Genomic DNA, 20,877 nt, shown 5'->3' with positions numbered 1-20,877 from the left:
TGACAATTACAGGCCTCTGTAATATTTTCAAGTGGGAGAACTTGCACAATTAGTGGTTGACTAAATACTTATTTGCCCCACTGTATTACGACCAGTCTTCAAACTATTCCACATAGGGCCAGAGTGGGTGCAGGATTTCACTCCAACAAAACAAGACCACACCTTTTCACCAATCTGGTGTCTTACAAGTGTAACCAGTTGATTGCAGTCAGATGCTGCTTGTTTTAGCAGAAACCTCATTGGTTAAACTGTCTGTGCTCGATCAGTCTCGGTTTGGAGACCCTGATACTACACCATCAGCGACTTACCTATTTTCATCTCATTTTTATTTGACATATTAATTGACCAAATATACACACTTATTACTAATATAAACTGACATTTTTTTGGTGAATACACACAAACAAAAACGACAACATGAGGTGTTTTGGACTGACTTTTTGCACCATTGATTGAAGCAGGTCTCCCAACGTGTCTGCCAGGTCTGAGAAAGAGGGTCTCTCGGTAGGTTCGGCTTCCCAGCAGGCTAGCATGATGCCATAACTGGACACAAAACACAAAAAGTGAATAATTGGAGCCACAATAGCAAGGGCGTGGGTTTTGTCTCACGATATAACAACATAACCTGCATGTACACTTTTTGCTGGGGACAGGACATTCATAATGATCAATGCAAAATAAATCTATATTGACTTATACTAACTTTTATGTGTGTTGGTTCAGCCTACACTGTTCAATTCAAACCTTTGTTTTCAAAAACTACGAAAGAAATATTTTGAAAACTTCCAGAAAAAATGTCCGGATTATATGAGCAAATTTAAATTGCATCATTTGAACATTACTTAATTACATTAACATACACAATAAATAAAAGGTTGTTAATCATCTCTTAACTATCCAGGAATTAAAAAAAACAATAATAAACATTTGTCTTAAGACCATTCAACATTTTTGAAATAAAAAATTTTAATACAACTGAAAAAACTTGTCAGGGAATAACAAAAATAAAGAAAAATGGAGCCGTCCTTCAGGTAAAACACTACAGCTTTTGTCAACAAACACAGCCAAATTGAACAAAAAAATGAAAGCTCCTCTGAGCTGCATTAAGACCGCATAAATAAAATAAAAAGTAAAATTGGAGAGAAGGTGGTAAACCTCGGTTCACTACATTTCTCACTTAATTTACATTAACAGGAGAAAACACATCACATTCTCACATTTTGCAGTTTAACAAGTTCACAGTTTAATGCTATGCTAACTCTGATGGGGACGAACTTTCAGCAGCAAAATTAGTGGTGTGTTACCCACTTCCACAACATTGACGTGTTTTTACTAGGGCTGTCAAAATTATCGCGTTAACGGGCGGTAATGAATGTTTTAAATTAATCACGTTAAAATATTTGACGCAATTAATGCACATGCCCCGCTCAGATTAAAATGACAGCAGTGTAATGTCCGCTTGTTACTTGTTTTTTGGTCTTTGGCGCCTTCTGCTGGCGCTTGGGTCCAAATGATTTTATGGGTTTGGGGAGTGAGCATGGTGTAATGACATCAACAATGGCGAGCTACTAGTTTATTTTTTGATTGAAAATTTTACAAATTTTAATAAAACGAAAACATTAAGAGGGGTTTTAATATAAAATTTCTATAACTTGTACTAACATTTATCATTTATCTTTCAAATTTTTCTATCCATGGATCGCTTTAAGAGAATATTAATGTTAATGCCATCTTGTTAATTTATTGTTATAATGAACAAATACAGTACTTATGTACCGTATGTTGAATGTATATATCCGTCTTGTGTCTTATCTTTTCGTCCCAACAATAATTTACAGAAAAATATGGCATATTTTATAGATGGTTTGAATTGCGATTAATTACGATTAATTAATTTTTAGGCTGTAATTAACTCAATTAAAAATTTTATTGGTTTGACAGCCCTACTTTTTCCATTTCTTATAGTGGCTGCCGCTGGATGAAAAAAAAAAACATCTTATATCTCTAATATCTAATGTTTGTATGTTGGGGGGTCAAGTCATCAGCCAATCAAATATGCGTTTAGGAGTTTAAAAAAAAAAAGTGGACCGGCACATTCAGCAAGTTAAAAGAGGTACATGTAAGTCTGAAAATAATGAAAATAATTCACGTAATAATGGTTGCGTCAATTACAACAATTAAAACATATGGGAAGACAATCTAAATGATCTACTCGTATATAACTGAAGTCATTATATAATGCAAATAGGGTTGTATATAAGTTGGTAGGGACGATTTGAGCATCCTAAGAAAGTTGGTAGTGTTTCGTCCGTATGCAAGCCTACGCCCTTGCGCAATAGTAAAGAAGGTCTTAACGCGTCTCCTCACATTTCGGCCGTGCTGAACTGTGGCGCTCTCATCCTGGTTCCATCCTTCAGTCTGCGGCAGAACTCCTCGTCGATGTGCAGGCCGGGATAAGGAGACCCCCCTAAAGGTTTACAAAGATATGATATTCCCAATTGAAATGAAGGGAAATGCCAATAATCTATTTCAGCCTAAAAAGAATTACATTTTATATTTTTTGAATAAAAATGGTCTGATAATGATTTCTGAAAAGATATCCCGATATTGTCCAACCCTAAAAATTCACTACTGATATCAAACTGATTCCAGGTATATGGAATGTGGACTGTGGACCTAACATATTATGGCTAATTGTATTGTGACGCCCCACTGAATGCGTTAATAATGATAAATAAAATAATAATGATCATTTAAATAAAATTTTATCTGTCGATATTACCCGATAATATCTGACAGTTCTATTTTTAACAGAAAGAGCAACACTTGATACAATTGTACATGCTTCAATAAACAGAGAGAATTAAACATTTTTTTTTTTTTTTTTCCCCATAAAAAAGTTTGAAATTCCAGGAAAAATAAAGTCTTTCATATTTGAGAATTATGTTCTATATTTAGACTTTGAGTCTTATGAGAGTACAACGGAAAAGTACAGTATACCGTTGACGGAAGAGGAGTTAACATGGCACAAAAAAGAATCAGCGATTTTTTTCTTTACAAAAGTATTTTCTAAAATTCAATTTGAGGTCGAAAATGATTGTTATTTTATGCCTTCAAATAGGAAAGACATGTTCACATTGTAGCCATATTATTGTTTGTCGCTGCTGTTGAGCGGCCGCCATGCAATGTGCTGTTGGATTTTCCTGTGCAATTTATATGTACAGTTGTGGTCAAAGGTTTACATACACTTGTGAAGAACATAATGTCATGGCTCTCTCGAGTTTCCAGTTATTTCTACAACTCTGATTTTTCTCTGATAGAGTGATTGGAACAGATACTTCTTTGTCACAAAAAACATTCATGAAGTTTGGTTCTTTTATGACTTTATTATGGGTGAACAGAAAAAAGTGATCAAATCTGCTGGGTCAAAAATATACTGGACTGTCTCAGGAAATTAGAATACACAATATTCTAATTTTCTGAGACAGTCCTGTATATTGTTCTATGTAAAGGACGTCAGCCAAGGTCGGCCCCCCACATTTTTACCACGCCAAATCTGGTCCCCTTTGCAAAAAGTTTGGACACCCCTGCTTTAAATGGTGGATTAATGTACAGGACTGTCTCAGAAAATTAGAATATTGTGTATTCTAATTTTCTGAGACAGTCCAGTACATACAGTAGCGCTAGTATTTGGTAACATGTCCCTTTCACTTTAATTAGGTGCTTTTGGTAGCCATCCACAAGCTTTTGGCAAGCTTCTGGTTGAATCTTTGACCACTCCTCTTGACAGAATTGGTCCAGTTCAGTTAAATTTGATGGCTTTCTGACATGGACTCGTTTCTTCAGCATTGTCCACAAGTTCTCAATGGGGTTTAAGTCAGGACTTTGGGAAGGCCATTCGAAAACCTTAATTCTAGCCTGATTTAGCCATTCCATTACCACTTTTGATGTGTGTTTGGGGTCATTGTCCTGTTGGAACACCCAACTGCGCCCAAGACCCAATCTTCGGGCTGATGACGTTAGGTTATCTTGAAGAATTTGAAGGTAATCCTCCTTCTTCATTATCCCATTTACTCTCTGTAAAGCACCAGTTCCATTGCTAGCAAAACAGCCCCACAGCATAATACTACCACCACCGTGCTTGACGGTAGGCATGGTGTACTTGGGGTTAAAGGCCTCACCTTTTCTCCTCCAAACATATTGCTGGGCATTGTGGCCAAACAGCTCGATTTTTGTTTCGTCTGACCACAGAACTTTCCTTCAGAAGGTCTTATCTTTGTCCATGTGATCAGCAGCAAACTTCAGTCGAGCCTTAAGGTGCTGCTTTTGGAGCAAGGGCTTCCTTCTTGCAAGGCAGCCTCTCAGTCCACGGAGATGCAAAACACGCTTGACTGTGGACACTGACACCTGTGTTCCAGCAGCTTCTAATTCTTGGCAGATCTGCTTTTTGGTGATTCTCGGTTGAATCTTCACCCTCCTGACCAATTTTCTCTCAGCAGCAGGTGATAGCTTGCGTTTTCTTCCTGATCGTGGCAGTGACAAAACAGTGGCATGTACTTTATACTTACAAACAATTGTTTGCACTGTTGCTCTTGGGACCTGCAGCTGCTTTGAAATGGCTCCAAGTGACTTTCCTGACTTGTTCAAGTCAATGATTGTTCAAGTCAATAATCACACACAAGAAATTGCTAATTCGTGTTGCTGTATGTATATTTTTGACCCAGCAGATTTGATCACTTTTTCTGTTAACCCATAATAAAGTCATAAAAGAACCAAACTTCATGAATGTTTTTTGTGACAAAGAAGTATCTGTTCCAATCACTCTATCGGAGAAAAATCAGAGTTGTAGAAATAACTGGAAACTCAAGAGAGCCATGACATTATATTCTTCACAAGTGTATGTAAACTATTGACCACAACTGTATTTGCATTATAATATACAGGCCCTTTTATTTACAAGACAAAAACTCCAACACGCACTGTAGGTGAAATAGAATCCTGTCTTTGTAGTAGCCTAGTAGTAGTACGTTGTGAAGGCCCTGGCCGTTTAACAATTATTTTGTTTTGAGACACCTCCAGTGAGCTGATTGTCCCCTCCGCCAGCTGGCTGCCTCCCCGCTGAACGTGACGTACGCTGACGGCCGCCAGACGGGCAGACGACGTCACCGCCTCTGATTGGCCACCCGAGGAAGGGCGCCAACTTAAAAAAACAGCCGCTGTCAACACTCGGCAGTATGGGTAATCTGCCATTTCTGTTCAACCCGTTTTCTCCTGTTTTGTTTAGTGTAGGAAGCCAGGGTAGTGGCTCTCATTTTTATTATTTCCTTTTTACGATCGGGGTTTAGTTAGTAAGTAGGGTTTAAGTGTAGATTCCTTTTGTTTGTTGTTTTGGCCTGGGCTTACCCTGAAGCCAGCTTCTTCCGCATTTTGTATATTTTGTTCATTGCGAGTTTGACTTGTGTAAACAAATTGTGCCATTTGTGAGCTTGTGGCTCGTTTTATGTTACGCCCTTAGTGAGCCGTCCGTGGGACGTAACAACGTAAACTATCCAGAATGCGTGTGTACTGTCATTGTGCACGCCATGTATGGGAAAAACATGCAAGCATGACAAATTTGGACTGAAATGCTGATTTTGAATAGGGAAAAACTAAAAAGGATCCTCAGAACCTCCTGCTGTGAGTGACTTCCAGCGCCCTGTCCTTTAAGGGCGAAATATAAAAGTCTATGGTAATAAATTACCATTGAAGGAGATAGTACCTTTTCTTGCAGGCACCGTCTAACTGTTTGCATTACTCTAACACACTTAATATAATTAATCAGGGAATAGTATTGTTTCTCGTATTGACTGTTTGACTGTTTGTATTACTCTAACACACCCAAATTAAAATAAAAAGCACTTGTACCAAGAAGTGAAAGTGGACCAGAACGGTCAGGAACGCAGTTCCGGTATAAGATTCAGAGCCGGAATGCTGTTCAGGTACACGGTGCTTTGATTCCGAAAATATGACGGCAACTGTCAAAACGTTATGTAAAAAAATAAAAAATAAAACAAAAAAATGCTAAGCTGCCACACATGCATTTCATCTCCAAGAAGAAAACAATCTACCAACATCAGATTTAAATACACAAGTGTTAACAACAAGCATAAGAAAGTGCTTGTGTAGCGTAATCTGTTTCCACCAGTATTTATTATTTATTTTATTATTTATTCCATGGACGGCATAGAGGTTTCCCCAGCTCTGAGTCTGACGATGATGAGTCATGTCAATGTGCGAATGCACGCAGCAGAGCAAAACGCTTGGACTCATTTATCCGTTCAATTGGCTGACATACTGATATGTGATCAGCAGAGATAGTTAGCTCTGATAGGTTCAAATGTGCATGTTTTATGGAACAGCAAAAAAAAAAAAAAAAGGTTGAATTAATGCGACAAAAAACGGGCAATGCAACATAAAATGGATCAAATCCTTAAGAGCAATGAAACAGTTGAGAAGGCTTATTTTTTCATATTTAGTTTTATTTGGTCTAATGCGGAGGTTCAGAACATCTTAGCTGTCACTGTGCACTTTGGACTTATATTTGTTCATTCATGTTAGGCTACTTATTCATTTCCTTATGATTTAAAAAAAAGTCAATGTTTGCGCGATCTTCTACACTGCCTTCTGGTCTGCCTCATTTCACATGGCTGAATTCAACTGCTCCCTGTTAAGACCAGCGTAAGCTAAGTTTTTATTTGAGCTAATGTTTTTTGATGCATTCATAATTTAGTTTATATGAATATTTAGCCGTTTTTTGTGGGAATATGTGTCTGAACCATTTGTTAAGAGCCTTGTAAAAAAACTTGGGCTGTCAAAATTATCGTGTTAACGGGCAGTAATTAATTTTTTAAATTAATCACGTTAAAATATTTGACGCAATTAACACACATGTCCCGCTCAGACAGATTTAAATGACAGTAGAGTGAAATGCCCACTTGTTAATTGTGTTTTATGGAGTTTTGCTGCCCTCTGCTGGCGCTTGGGTGTGACTGATTTTATAGGCTTCAGCACCCATGAGCATTCTGTAAGTAATTATTGACATCAACAATGGCGGGCTACTAGTTTATTTTTTGATTGAAAATTTTACAAATTTTATTAAAACGAAAACATTAAGAGGGGTTTTAATATAAAATTTCTATAGCTTGTACTAACATTTATCTTTAAAGAACTACAAGTCTTTCTATCCATGGATCGCTTTAACAGAATGTTAAAAATGTTAATGCCATCTTGTTGATTTATTGTTATAATAAACAAATACAGTCCTTATGCATGTATGTTGAATGTATATATCCATCTTGTGTCTTATCTTTCCATTCCAACAATTTATTTTACAGAATATATATATAATTTACAGAAAAATATGGCATATTTAATAGATGGTTTGAATTGCGATTAATTGCGGTTAATTACGATTAATTAATTTTTAAGCTGTAATTAACGCGATTAAAAATTTTAATCGTTTGACAGCCCTAAAAAAAAAGTTAGCATTTTATTGCATTTACTTTTGCAATGTAAGTTAGCAAATTGTTCTTTTTTTGTACATAGGTCCTTTTTTTTTTTTAATACCGTTTGAGGCTCAGGTATTTTAATTCTTCATGTTCCTTATCCGATTACTCGATTATTCGAACTAACTAGTTCATCGATTAATCGACTACTAAAATAATCGATAGCTGCAGCCCTAAAGTAAATTTTTAGATTAACTTTAATTTTAATATACATCCTATGTTCTTAAAGTAGTTAAAATTGAGATTTGTCATTTAGTATGTGAGGAAATGACGGAAAATAAAAATTAGGAGATGGAGGTTGGGGTTATTGCTGTTTTTGTTAACTTTTATTTTGCAAATCATTGAAAAAATACAATTTTGAATGAAAATCAGTTTTTGTATGTGTTATAGAAATAACTGTGCTAAAACAGTTTTCTTTGCATTTCAGTAGTTTAAGAGGTTTGACCCCCCCCAAAATTAAAGAAAAAAATAAAATAAAATAAATACAATTTCTGGCTCCGTGGCGGCCTTCACGTCTGAAAGTTCCGGCAAGAAATTCTAGCCACTTTCACCCATGCTTTAACCATAGTAAAACAAGCAGAAAATACGGCATAAAAGATACACAACGCCTTCTTATCACGGAAGCCCAATGTGTGCGTCATGAGCAACATTGACGCACCAACTCTCGCAATCAGTTCTCCCGGACAGTCCAGAACAAATGCCAACACAAGGAAAACAAACGCCCGATATCCAACTGATAACACGACTGACAAGACTCCAAGAGCCTCTTTGATGCTGAGGTGGTAAAATCCACAACCTTTGTTGCCCTGACAACAGTAACTCCTGAATCCTCCTGTCTAATCCACAAACAGAAAATAATCTTAAACAACGCCCAAACACACCCTTCTTTCTGCGCACGGCCCGCCCAGCGAGAGCCTTCAAAAGACTGAATGTTTAACTAAGCGCTGTCATTGTTCTCGTGAACTTTTTGTTGACTTCTGATATGGTGACCTGGGAACGAGTTCTCCTCCTCGCCTGAGTCTGTGTCCCTTTCGCCTTTCTGTTTCGCTGTCGACCCGAATAAATTGTCAACTTGTTCTCGGTGAGCCTTCTTTAAACCTTTCAAAATGGAGTCAGTACAAACGGTTAAGACTAAGGTGAATGGGTGGAATTTGCCCTTCTGGCCGGATTGCCGGGCTCCCGCCGGCCCGGGTCATTGGAGCTGCGACAGCGTGGGTCCGCCGGTTCAGCTGGCCCGATTCCGGCAGTCTGGCTAGAAGGTCAGATTCCTTCACCATATAGTCAGGGGAAAAAGTTGCTTCATGGAGACAAATAGTCATGCTTCCACTAAAAAGTCACATATTTTTTTCAAAAAAAAAAACAAAAGTAAACATATAAAGGAATTTGGATAATGTAGGATTAAATTTTAATTTGGAAGGATAAAAAAAAAAAAAAATAATGACAAAAAGTTGCATTTTTTTTTAAAGGAAATTTTTACATTTAAATAAAAACAAACCTCCATTTTATCCTGAAAAAATGGATCATTTTTTATTTCAAAGACATGAATTTTTGAGAATAAAGTTCTATTTTTTAATGTAAAAATCTTACCCAAAGAGAAGATCTCCCACAGCAGGACACCAAAAGCCCACACGTCACTTTGAGTGGTGAACACCTTATCAAAGATGGACTCTGGAGACATCCACTTCAGAGGAAGGCGAGCCTGACAGCCAGCGAAACAAAAATAAGACTCACCCAACTGTAAAATGAAGACAACAATATTCCCATTCACTCACATCTCCCTTGCGCACATAATCGGGGTCTTTGTAGATATCTCTGGCCAGGCCGAAGTCGCAGATCTTCACCACGTCGTTGTCAGACAGCAAAACGTTTCGGGCCGCAAGGTCTCGATGAATGCACTGAAGTTGCAAGAAAAATGAAATTAAAATTTGAAAAAGTCTGCCATGTGGTTGTAGACGAGAAGCAGACCTTGCGGGATGCCAGGAAATCCATTCCTCGAGCCACCTGGAAGCTGAAGGAGATGAGATCTTCCAGGAATAACGGCGCGCTTGAGTCTGATTTGAAAGGAAATTAACATGAAAGAAAATTCTTGGATTTTTCCATTGCTGCTAGCCCCCCATTCAAATAGAATTGGACATCTATGGCCGTCAATGGTGGCCAATGAGTTAATAAAAACGCGTGTCATACCATCATCATGCGTCGTTGTCTGGCCATCACAAAGCCTCTCTTTGGATGTTCTAGTTTCTACCTATAGAATTAAAAAAATACATATATATATATGATTATTGTTGTTATCATTTATCCTATTTATTTTAAAAAAACATATGCTGCTATATAATATGTTTAATGTATTAACCAAAATCAAAAATAGTAATAACTATTAAATAATTATAATTAGCTATAGTGTCTTAAATAGTTTAAGTTTCCCCAAAAAATAAGAGCGCATTCGTGTTGTAATTTTCTAATGTCGTGAGAAAATGGCCACATTTGGTTAGTAGTGAGAAGAGCTAAAGGGAAGTAAAGCCTCCCTGTGGAGCAGATAAGGTCTTCAGAACCTCAAAACAAGATTGCAGAAGTGACTTTTTTTGTATGTGAATGATTTTGCCCTTTGTTTTCTGCACAAAAGTCTATCTGATAGCATCTTTTACCATTCAACTACTCTAACTCACCCCAAAAACCTCTCGTTTGCTCTTCAGAAAGCTGGACAGGTTTCCGTAGCGACAGTACTCCACGATGACCATCAGCGGCCCTGCCAAATCCAAATCACAATCAGTCCCAGTATGAGCCCTAATCCCAACCCTGGTACATAACTACCATCATCCACACACCTCCCGGTTTAGTACAAGCTCCCAGCAGGTTCACGACATTAAGGTGGTGTCCAATGTGGTTGAGGATCTTCAGTTCGGTCATCAGGGCTTTGTGCTCGCTGACTGTGGCGCCCTCTAGTGGACCCACAGCGAAACGAGGTTGAAACACGCACAAAGGAACGGACTGAATAACTTTCAGAATGTGTTCCTCACCTTTAAGCATCTTCACAGCCACTGTACTGCAACTGGAAGTGTTATCTATCCCAAATGCAGATGCCTGCACCACCTTTCCGAAGGCTCCTCTGCCCAAATTCTTGCCTGGGTAGGACATAAAAATTATTATGAACTAGGCATGTACCAATATGAGATTCTGACGGTATGATAACCTTAAGCAAAAATTTCAAGCAAGAGCGTAGGTTTGCATAGAGATGGTAGGGACATAACACTACCAACATTTCAGGATGCTAAAATTGTCCCCACCAACTTTTAAGCAACCTTATTTGCATTATATAATGACTTTAGTTAATAGGTAATTTAGAATGTCTTCCCAAATGTTGTAAGGATAGAATTGACCCTAACATTATTAAATGATTTGCAATATGTTCAGACTTCCATTTACATCTTTTGACTTGCTGAATGTGCCAATCCATTTTTCCCCCTCAAACGCACGTTTGATTGGCTGAGGAGTTGACCCCCCCACCCCCCAACACACGCACTCACATCCCTCACAAAAATGCAACATGTCGACAACATGCCACCTCCTCCGCCCCCTTCGATTTTTTTTCGACAACAAGCAGTACCAGCCACTGTAAGTAATGTAAAAAGAAATCAATGTTGTGGAGGTGGGGAACACACTACTAATTTTGCTAGCAAAAGTCCGACCACAGAGTTAACATTAAACTGTTTGAATTTGCTAACCTGCAAAATATAAGCAGGAAGGTGTTAACATTTATTAAACTTAATTTTTTGTTGATCCCTGACTACGATTTTTTTTTTCAGTTATATTTAATTTCTTTATTTAGACACACAATATTGAGTGGTCTTAAGACAAATGTTTATTTTTTTTGTATTCCTGGATAGTTAAGAGATGATTAACACGTGTATGTTAATATAATTTATGTTCAAATATTGCAATCTAAATTTGCTAATAAAATCCAGACATTTATTCTGGAAGTTTTCAAAATGTTTTAGTAGTTTTTTAAAACAAAGGTCTGAATCGAACGGTTTATCACCTAAAACAATACACATTAAAGTATAATTCAATACAGATTTATTTTGCATCGATAATTTAGCCTATCAATTAATTAGGTTCATTTCATGAGACCCCCGTTCAACCAATCTGTTTTGTCTTATCAATGTCCCGTCCCCAGCAAAAAGTGGACATGTAGGTTATGCTGTTATATCGTCCCTACCAACGTTGAGACCAAACCTACCCCCTTGATTTCACGGTATCACGGTATTGCAATTACACCTCTAAAATGTGTTACTTTGAGATGACTGGGTTAAAAACAAAACAAACAAACCAAAAAACGTTTTCCGTTGAACAGGATTCTTTTCCCCAAAACATTAGGAAATTGAAACTTAAGTAAAATGTTAAGTTAAAATACATTTAAAAAATAATGAAAAATTTAAAAAAAATAAAATTTAAATAAATCCAGTTCTTTAGGTAAACGTAAACCTACAGCCACAGTTTAACATTATTATTATCAGTACAAAAATAATTTTCCAAAAAAGCATGTGTGTATGACTCGAATCATGTTTAGATAATACACACAGTTTTTTAACACAGACCATTGCCAGAGAGAGAAAAAAAAACATGTTTTACCACCGCTAGACACACTAAACATGCTGGAGTTAACTCTCATAGCTTGTGGGAAACGTTCATGATAGTGTTTACTAACCTTTAATTTTGTATAAATGCGAAATCGTATTGGAGGTATTGCCTCATCGGCAGCTACCCTCCGCAAACATCTTTTACATGTCGGTTGGCCATCCTCCTCTAAGCCACGGCCGTCTCTAACTTTTCGGTAGCCGAAGTATTCCCGTACCAGCGATTTTATTTTCTTCGATGGGGGGAAAAAGTTCAGGAGTTTCACCTCCTCCAGCCGTCGTGTAGCACAGCTGACTCACTGACACTGAGCAACAACCAGTGGGGGGAGTGTTGAGCCTTGCGGCTGCTGAGGGATTTCTCCCTGCATTTATGCTATAGAAAAAATAGCTAATACCTTAGGGACAGTATGATGGAAAAATATTGCGGTTTTGAAACCGTGATGTTTCATACCACCGTGTGCCTTGAAACCGGTTATCGGCACATGCCTACTATCAACAAGTGTTATAGTATCAGTATTGGTACCGATACGATACTAAAACGACATCATCGGTATCGGGGAGTGCTAGGAAATTATGATTGTTGTGAAATTAAATTAATTTATCACTAGTAGATGATCCATTTGAATTGGGAGGGTGGCAGCGAATGAACGTGCATTCCATAGCATCCTCCCACTTAAAATAGATTGGACGTCTGGTGCCGTCAGTGACATCCAATGTGTTAAGCAGTGTCTGACCTAGCCACGATAGAATTGCTATACTGTACATTATATGTACAGTTGTGGTCAAAAGTTTACATACACTTGTGAAGAACATAATCATGGCTCTCTTGAGTTTCCAGTTATTTCTACAACTCAGATTTTTCTCCGATAGAGTGATTGGAACAGATACTTCTTTGTCACAAAAAACATTCGTGAAGTTGGGTTCTTTTATGACTTTATTATTGGTTAACAGAAAAAGTGATCAAATCTGCTGGGTCAAAAATATACATACATGGATCTGAAAAAGCGAATCATTGACTTGAACAAGTCAGGAAAGTCACTTGGAGCCATTTCAAAGCAGCTGCAGGTCCCAAGAGCAACAGTGCAAACAATTGTTTGTAAGTATAAAGTGCATGGCACTGTTTTGCCACTGCCACGATCAGGAAGAAAACGCAAGCTATCACCTGCTGTTGAGAGAAAATTGGTCAGGAGGGTGAAGATTCAACCGAGAATCACCAAAAAGCAGATCTGCCAAGAATTAGAAGCTGCTGGAACACAGGTGTCAGTGTCCACAGTCAAGCGTGTTTTGCATCTCCATGGACTGAGAGGCTGCCTTGCAAGAAGGAAGCCCTTGCTCCAAAAGCGGCACCTTAAGGCTCGGAGTTTGCTGCTGATCACATGGACAAAGATAAGACCTTCTGGAGGAAAGTTCTGTGGTCAGACAAAACAAAAATCGAGCTGTTTGGCCACAATGCCAATGTATGTTTGGAGGAGAAAAGGTGAGGCCTTTAACCCCAAGTACGCCATGCCTAACGTCAAGCACGGTGGTGGTAGTATTATGCTGTGGGGCTGTTTTGCTTCCAATGGAACTGGTGCTTTACAGAGAGTGAATGGGATAGTGAAGAAGGAGGATTACCTTCAAATTCTTCAAGATAACCTAAAGTCATCAGCCCGAAGATAGGGTCTTGGGTGCAGTTGGGTGTTCCAACAGGACAATGACCCCAAACACACATCAAAAGTGGTAATGGAATGGCTAAATCAGGCTAGAATTAAGGTTTTCGAATGGCCTTCCCAAAGTCCTGACTTAAACTTGTGGACAATGCTGAAGAAACAAGTCCATGTCAGAAAGCCATCAAATTTAACTGAACTGCACCAATTCTGTCAAGACGAGTGGTCAAAGATTCAACCAGTAGCTTGCCAGAAGCTTGTGGATGGCTACCAAAAGCGCCTAATTGAAGTGAAAATGGCCAAGGGACATGTTACCAAATATTAGCGTTGCTGTATGTATATTTTTGACCCAGCAGATTTGATCACTTTTTTCTGTTCACCCATAATAAAGTCATAAAAGAACCAAACTTCATGAATGTTTTTTGTGACAAAGAAGTATCTGTTCCAATCACTCTATCAGAGAAAAATCAGAGTTGTAGAAATAACTGGAAACTCAAGAGAGCCATGACATTATGTTCTTCACAAGTGTATGTAAACTTTTGACCACAACTGTATATGTACATACTGTGCATATTTAGTATTAACTGAGAAATATATTTACTGTATTTTATGAGGTTCTCTTTGAGAGTGACCATTGTGGATAGAATCAGCAATGAGCATATGAGAGGGACAGCGCATGTTAGAGGATTTGGACAGAAGGTCAGAGAGGCCAGACTAAGATGGTTTGGGCATGTCCAGAGGAGAGATAAGTGAGTATATTGGCAAAAGGATGCTAAATTTCCATATGCCAGGCAGGAGGTCTAGAGGACGACCAAAGAGGGGGTCTATGGATGTAGTCAATGAGGACATGAAGGTAGTTGGTGTGAGAGCAGAGGATGCAGAAAACAGGGATAGATGGAAACAACTAATTTGCTGTGGTGACCCCTGAAGGGAAAAGCCGAAAGGAAAAGAAGAAGAAGATATACTCGTTTAAAAAAATGTGGTATAAGATACCACACAGATTCTGAATTGGTATGTGGAGGAAAAAAAATGGTATCGGTGCAACACAACGATCAATCAGTGTGACTTTAGAGCTTCTCACTTGACTCCTTCCCTGCAATTGACGACGGTAGGCGGTTAAGCCGACTGAGAGGGCTGGAAGGGTTCATTCGCTGCCAGCCTCACCCAGTTCAAATAAATTACCCGTCTATCGACGTCAATGGCAGCCAAAGAGTTAGCCTTAAACATAAGGATCAACAGCTCAAATTCTTGCCCGGGTGTGACATGATACTCATTCTCGCCCATCCTGGAAGTAAACGTCTGATAAGATTTAACGTCAAGCGAACACCACCCTCATGGCTGATTAGTGTCAGTATACACCCTACCACTATGCTCCTAATTACCCAGCCAAAGACAATACAGACTGTGATTAATATAACCGGAGTCCCTCCCAAGGATCATTTGATAAGAGCTATGAGAAAGTCGGAGTATCTCCGATGCCATCTTAATACATCCTCTGCTTACATTCCATGAATCCTTTGAGGAAAAACAAGAAAAATCTTTTAACGTTTGATTGATAACGTACCTAATTTTAGACGGTCTCTAGGGAACTCCCACTGGTCGGGATCGTATCGAAGTCGCTCGCACCGCTCATCGATCGGACCGTCTCCAGAGTCAAGGATGATCGACAGGTACTCGGCTTTGCTCTGAGAGCTGTTGGGCTGCAGAAGGTAGGGTTATTCTAGTTATATCCTGGTATTAAAAGAAAATTCCCAAGGGTTATATAATACTGGACAGGGACTCTAAGATTGTACCTGCTCATGATAGACAAACACGCAAAAATCTTTCCAATGTTATCCGCTCACCTGTCGTAGTTTTCGGATCAGGAGCGTCAAAAGAAGCCACAGGAAAGTTGCCGCGACACACGTGCATGCCAGGGTAGGAATCTCCATGGATGCGGTTTCAGATGCATCTGATTCGAATAGATTGGTTTAGCAACTGAAGCTAACCGCGCCGTTTCCAATTGGTAACATGAAGGACTTACTGTTGACCCAAATGTAGGCAGAGCTCTCTGCAGTCCCCTTTTGGTTGGAGGCCTGACAAGTGTATAAGCCCTGATCCTCAACTGTGATGCGGGCGATATGGAGGGAGCCATCCTTTGAGGACAAGACGATTCCTGCGAATGATGGCACTAAAGTCAATGAAAACAACTTTGTCTGGCATCGGATTGGGATTTCAGTTGATCTTTTTACCAGATCCTGCGGACAGAGCGCGTTTGTTCTTGTACCACGTGACAGTCGGAGTCGGGACACCCTTGGTCCGACAGCGCAGGGTCACAGAGCTGCTGACGTTTACCGTACAGTCAGTCAAATTGTTGAGCAGCACTGGAGGTTCCAGGGCTGATCCGAGAAATGCAAACAAAGACAGAGTCAGGTATGAACAGACCTGAATCCTTACTTGAACCTGATCCTGTACAGACCACCTTAAGCAGAGGTCCACAAACGGATAACGGCTCACGTGGTTTTGACTATTTGGAATCTTTCCTATCTGCAATAGCACATTTTTTGGCCACCAGAGGTCAGTTCAGGCAAGTCGTTAACACACAAAGACTCACACAGTAAATACTTACATGCAGTCTATCACTTTTTTAATTCAAATCCCCAAACATCTTGAACCTACCCGAGGGATTAGAGATAAACATCGCAGTTCCTTTTCCTGCTAATAGATGTGCGTCTGTACTGCTCTTGATAACACCTTGAATTGTATGTACGCTGCTGTATATTGTGAAGTCATAAAGGACTTATTGTATCGAAAAACAAACACGCCTACAAATAAACTATTTTAGTCTCTGCGACACATTTTCTAGTGACCTCAGTGGCCTTCATCCATACGTCACTCTCCCCGAAAGACACTTTTCAGTTTTTTCTTGATTTAGTAATAAGCCAAAGGAAGTGGACTAATTCTTTTTTTCACACTGGTCACCCAGTGTGTGTGTTGTGATTCCCTGAGCGGGGGTCCCAGCAGAGGAAGTGGACGTGTCGGGCGCTGATTGTTATAGCGAACGGTGGTCCGCAGACATGAAGCAAAGTCACTTAAGCGAGGCGACTGATTGTTGTTTCCCCGATCTTCCTCTCGGACAACAATTGATGATTGTCCGAGCGGGGGCCCGGGGCCTGACAGTGTCTGATTGGCTGATTGTTCCCGCGGCCCAGCGCAGGGGCCTGTAAATGTGGCATTGTGGGAAGTGCCATTGTGTGCTCTTCCTCCAGACGAGAGCCCATTCCCACGTGAAAGAGGTGCTGAGCAAAGGCAGGGTGGGGCCTCAGGAAGCCGAGGGGACCCGATTCCCAAACATGCGCAACTCCGTTAGAGTGGCTGTTTGTTTGTTTGCGACATACGCGCACAAAGACATCAGGAAGTCCAGAAATAAGGCAGCTATGGAGACTGTTTTAGGATCCTCAAGGTACAGCTCATGGGACCATTGTAGTGTTCTCAGATTATAACTGCTAGAAGCTGTTCTGGATCCAAGGGTTTTCTCTAACCTGGTGCAAATCAACCCAAAGCATTTCCAATGACAAGAATGACGATGCTTGAGTAAGACTCACCTGACACCCTCACCTCCGCCACCAGGTGCGCCTCCTGCCCAGTGATGCCGTGCTGGGCGGCGCACATGTAGGCGCCAGAGTCCTGGGCGCTCAGGTTACTCAACGACAACCGCAGAAAACGCGAGAACTGTCCTGTGGAAGGGTGCCCGTGCAAGCTGGTGCCCCAGCCCCCACCACCGGCCGGGTGGAGACGGCGCCACGTCAGGGTGGTGTACAGGTATTTGTTAGCGCTGCAGGTAAGACGCAGACCTCCGCCTTCTCTGGGTTCTTCGTCCTGGCTTACGTTGAATCCACCCGGAATATCTGACGATACAGAACGATATTTAACGACACACTAATTTCACAAGTGGAGTACTCTTAACCGCAGTGAAATTTCTTTCGACCGCCGTTTTGGACCCCCTTTGATGTGTCCGCGGCTATTGTGGCCAACGCAAAGACGGCGAGAAAAGGTCGTACTATTTACTTTAGCCCTTTGAAACTTCCCGTGGAAACGGCTCGAGAGTTTCCTGATGGCAGATAGTGTTTATCTTTCCCGAACACCCCGAGGCCTCCCGAAATAAAGCCGAGCTGCCAGTCCGAGGAAGTGCGCCGTGCGGACTAGAGGGGGGTGGAATGATAAGAGGTTCCTGTTTCGCTAACACACAAGCTTAACACGTAATTACACTGACCTCATATTACACACACTGAATAGTAATGCTGATTCTGGGTCAGCTATTTTAACTCTTTCAGTGTTATTGACGATGATGGATGTCCAATAATATTGTGTCCAATCATTCTTCTGCTGTGAATTCAAATGAGTTTATCACAAATAGATGTCCAATCATTGTTTGATTTGTTTGTTTGTTTGATTTTTAAAGAATTTGTTTCCAAATTAGAGTGGAAAATAAGTATTTGGTCACCTACAAACAAGCAAGATTTCTGGCTGTCAAAGAGGTCTAACTTCTTCTAACGAGGCTCCACTCGTTACCTATATTAATGGCACCTGTTTTAACTCATTATCGGTATAAAAGACACCTGTCCACAACCTCAGTCAGTCACACTCCAAACTCCACTATGGTCAAGACCAAAGAGCTGTCGAAGGACACCAGAGACAAAATTGTACATACTTAGAATTGTAGATAATTGTAGATACAAATACTTATTTTCCACGATGATTTGCCAATAAATTCTTTAAAAATCAAACAATGTGATTTTCTGTTTTTTTTTCCACATTTTATCTCTCATGGTTTAGGTTTACCCATGTTGACAATTACAGGCCTCTCTAATATTTTCAAGTGGGAGAACTTGCACAATTAGCGGTTGACTAAATACTTATTTGCCCCACTGTACATTTAACAAATAGAGTCAAAGCATAGGAGTATAAATAAGTAAATAAAAATAGTATTAAAAAAATACTAAATATAAAAAATTTAAAATAAAAAGATTAAGAAGATTAAAAAAACGAAAAAAAGAAAATTAATTAAAGTTATAGATAGACTTCATAATGGTATTGACGGGTCAGATCGGTCATGCACTGCGCCTCGCATTCAAGTAGGGGGCCGCCCACATCAAACATGTGCACGCAGCGATCTAACGCAGAATTTCTGTTGAAAAAGTACGAAAGTTGTACCGCATACAAACAGGAAGGATTGTCTCAGGATTGATTTGTTCGAGGATTCAAGGTAATTATTATATTATTTGTACCAAGCATGCATTTTGAAATGTTGTGAAAAAAAATCAATGGGAGAAATTAGCCACTACTGCATTGGCATCATAGTTTGCAATATTTACGTACAATAAATGGTAACTGCACGTTTTTTTTGCTTTTAACTAAGAATCAAGACTGTTTTACTACTATTTCTATAAAGAATTCAGGGATTTAAGCATTTATTAACAAGAATTTTCAGCGGAAAAGCTCTGTTTACATAAGACGGTCGCTAGCTACATTCACTAACAGATTAGCATTGTAGTTCGACATATTTACGTAAAATAAATGCTAACTGCTCATTTTTTTGCTTTTAACCAAGAATCAAGACTGTTTTACATCCATATCTATCAAGAATTCTGTGATTTAAGCATTTATTCACAAGAATTTTCACCGGAAAAGCTGTTTACATATGGTGGCCGCCACATTGACTAGGCTAGCATCATACTTCAACATATTTAGGTAAAATAAATGCTAACCGCCCGGTTTTTTGCTCTTTTTACAAAGAATCGAGACTCTTTTACGTCCATATCTATAAAGAATTTGGGGATTTAAGCATTTATTCACTACAATTTTCAGCGTAAAAAGCTCTTTGTTGTAAGGCTGCCACCACATTGACTAACAGACTAGCATTGTACTTCGACATATTTACGTAAAATAAATGCTGACTGCATGTTTTTTTTTGCTTTTAACCAAGAATCGAGACTGTTTTACTTCCATATCTATAAAGAATTTGGGGATTCAAGCATTTATTCACAAGAATTTTCAACAGAAAAGCTCTGTTTACATTAGGCGGCCCCGAGCTACATTTACTAACAGACTAGCATTGTACTTCGACACATTTACGTAAAATACATGCTAACTTTTCACCAAGAATCGAGACTGTTTTACTTCCATATCTATAAAGAATTTGGGGATTTAAGCATTCATTCACAAGAATTTTCAACAGAAAAGCTCTGTTTACATTAGGCGGCCGCTAGCTACATTTACTAACAGACTAGCATTGTACTTCGACACATTTACGTAAAATACATGCTAACTGCACGGGTTTTTTGGTTCTAACCAAGAATCAAAACTGTTTTACATCCATATCTATAAAGAATTCGGTGATTTAGGCATTTATTCACAAGAATTTTCACCGGAAAAGCTCTGTTTACATAAGGTGGCTGCTAGCTACATTTACTAACAGACTAGCATTGTACTTTGAAATTTTTACGTAAAATAAATGCTAACTGCAGTTTTTTTTTGCTTTTAACCAAGAATCAAAACTGTTTTACATCCATATCTATAAAGAATTCAGGGATTTAAGCATTTATTCACATGAGTTTTTACCAGAAAAGATCTGTTTACATAAGGCGGCCGCAAGCTAAATTTACTAACGGACTAGTATTGTACTTCGACATATTTACGTAAAATAAATGCTAACTGTACGGTCTTTGTCTGTGATTCCACTTGGTCAACTTTGACGGCCTTGCCAACAATGCAGGCCCCCTATTTATCGGCCCCGCTTTCCGTGTCCCGTCAATACATAGTCTATGAGTTAAAGTTACATTATATATATTTATATTTTTCTTTTTGTTTTAGTTTTCTGCGAATTATTTTTTATCTATAAATATTTGTATTGTTTTTCTTCATCTCTTTAGTATTTTAAATTTGCCATGAACATTCTATACGTAATTATTTTTACTGTTTTTACTGTTTACTGTCTTTCATTTGTTAAATTGTTTTATAAATGATTGTACGGCGACCTTGAGTGCCAGTAAGGTGCCTTCAATTAAAATGTAT

At 39.1% G+C, this 20,877-nt stretch overlaps 1 protein-coding gene across 1 annotated transcript in view; it reads right to left on the bottom strand.

Annotated features, from left to right (window-relative positions):
- Positions 1 to 20,877, bottom strand: part of flt1 (fms related receptor tyrosine kinase 1) — a 65,512-nt gene that overhangs the window by 5,267 nt on the left and 39,368 nt on the right. Inside the window, exons 13-26 of the mRNA XM_057824190.1 lie at positions 17,409 to 17,711; positions 16,056 to 16,202; positions 15,848 to 15,979; positions 15,669 to 15,775; positions 15,389 to 15,524; positions 10,562 to 10,666; positions 10,370 to 10,483; positions 10,211 to 10,290; positions 9,729 to 9,789; positions 9,510 to 9,595; positions 9,317 to 9,439; positions 9,132 to 9,243; positions 2,368 to 2,467; positions 438 to 543 (exon numbers count right to left, since the gene is read on the bottom strand). Of these exons, the coding sequence (XP_057680173.1) occupies positions 438 to 543; positions 2,368 to 2,467; positions 9,132 to 9,243; positions 9,317 to 9,439; positions 9,510 to 9,595; positions 9,729 to 9,789; positions 10,211 to 10,290; positions 10,370 to 10,483; positions 10,562 to 10,666; positions 15,389 to 15,524; positions 15,669 to 15,775; positions 15,848 to 15,979; positions 16,056 to 16,202; positions 17,409 to 17,711 (1,712 nt within the window). The remainder of the gene's footprint in view (positions 1 to 437; positions 544 to 2,367; positions 2,468 to 9,131; positions 9,244 to 9,316; positions 9,440 to 9,509; positions 9,596 to 9,728; positions 9,790 to 10,210; positions 10,291 to 10,369; positions 10,484 to 10,561; positions 10,667 to 15,388; positions 15,525 to 15,668; positions 15,776 to 15,847; positions 15,980 to 16,055; positions 16,203 to 17,408; positions 17,712 to 20,877) is intronic.

This window comes from Corythoichthys intestinalis, chromosome 20, assembly GCF_030265065.1.
Source record: "Corythoichthys intestinalis isolate RoL2023-P3 chromosome 20, ASM3026506v1, whole genome shotgun sequence".
Lineage (NCBI taxonomy): Eukaryota > Metazoa > Chordata > Actinopteri > Syngnathiformes > Syngnathidae > Corythoichthys > Corythoichthys intestinalis.
This window is presented reverse-complemented; position numbering and strand designations above follow the sequence as displayed.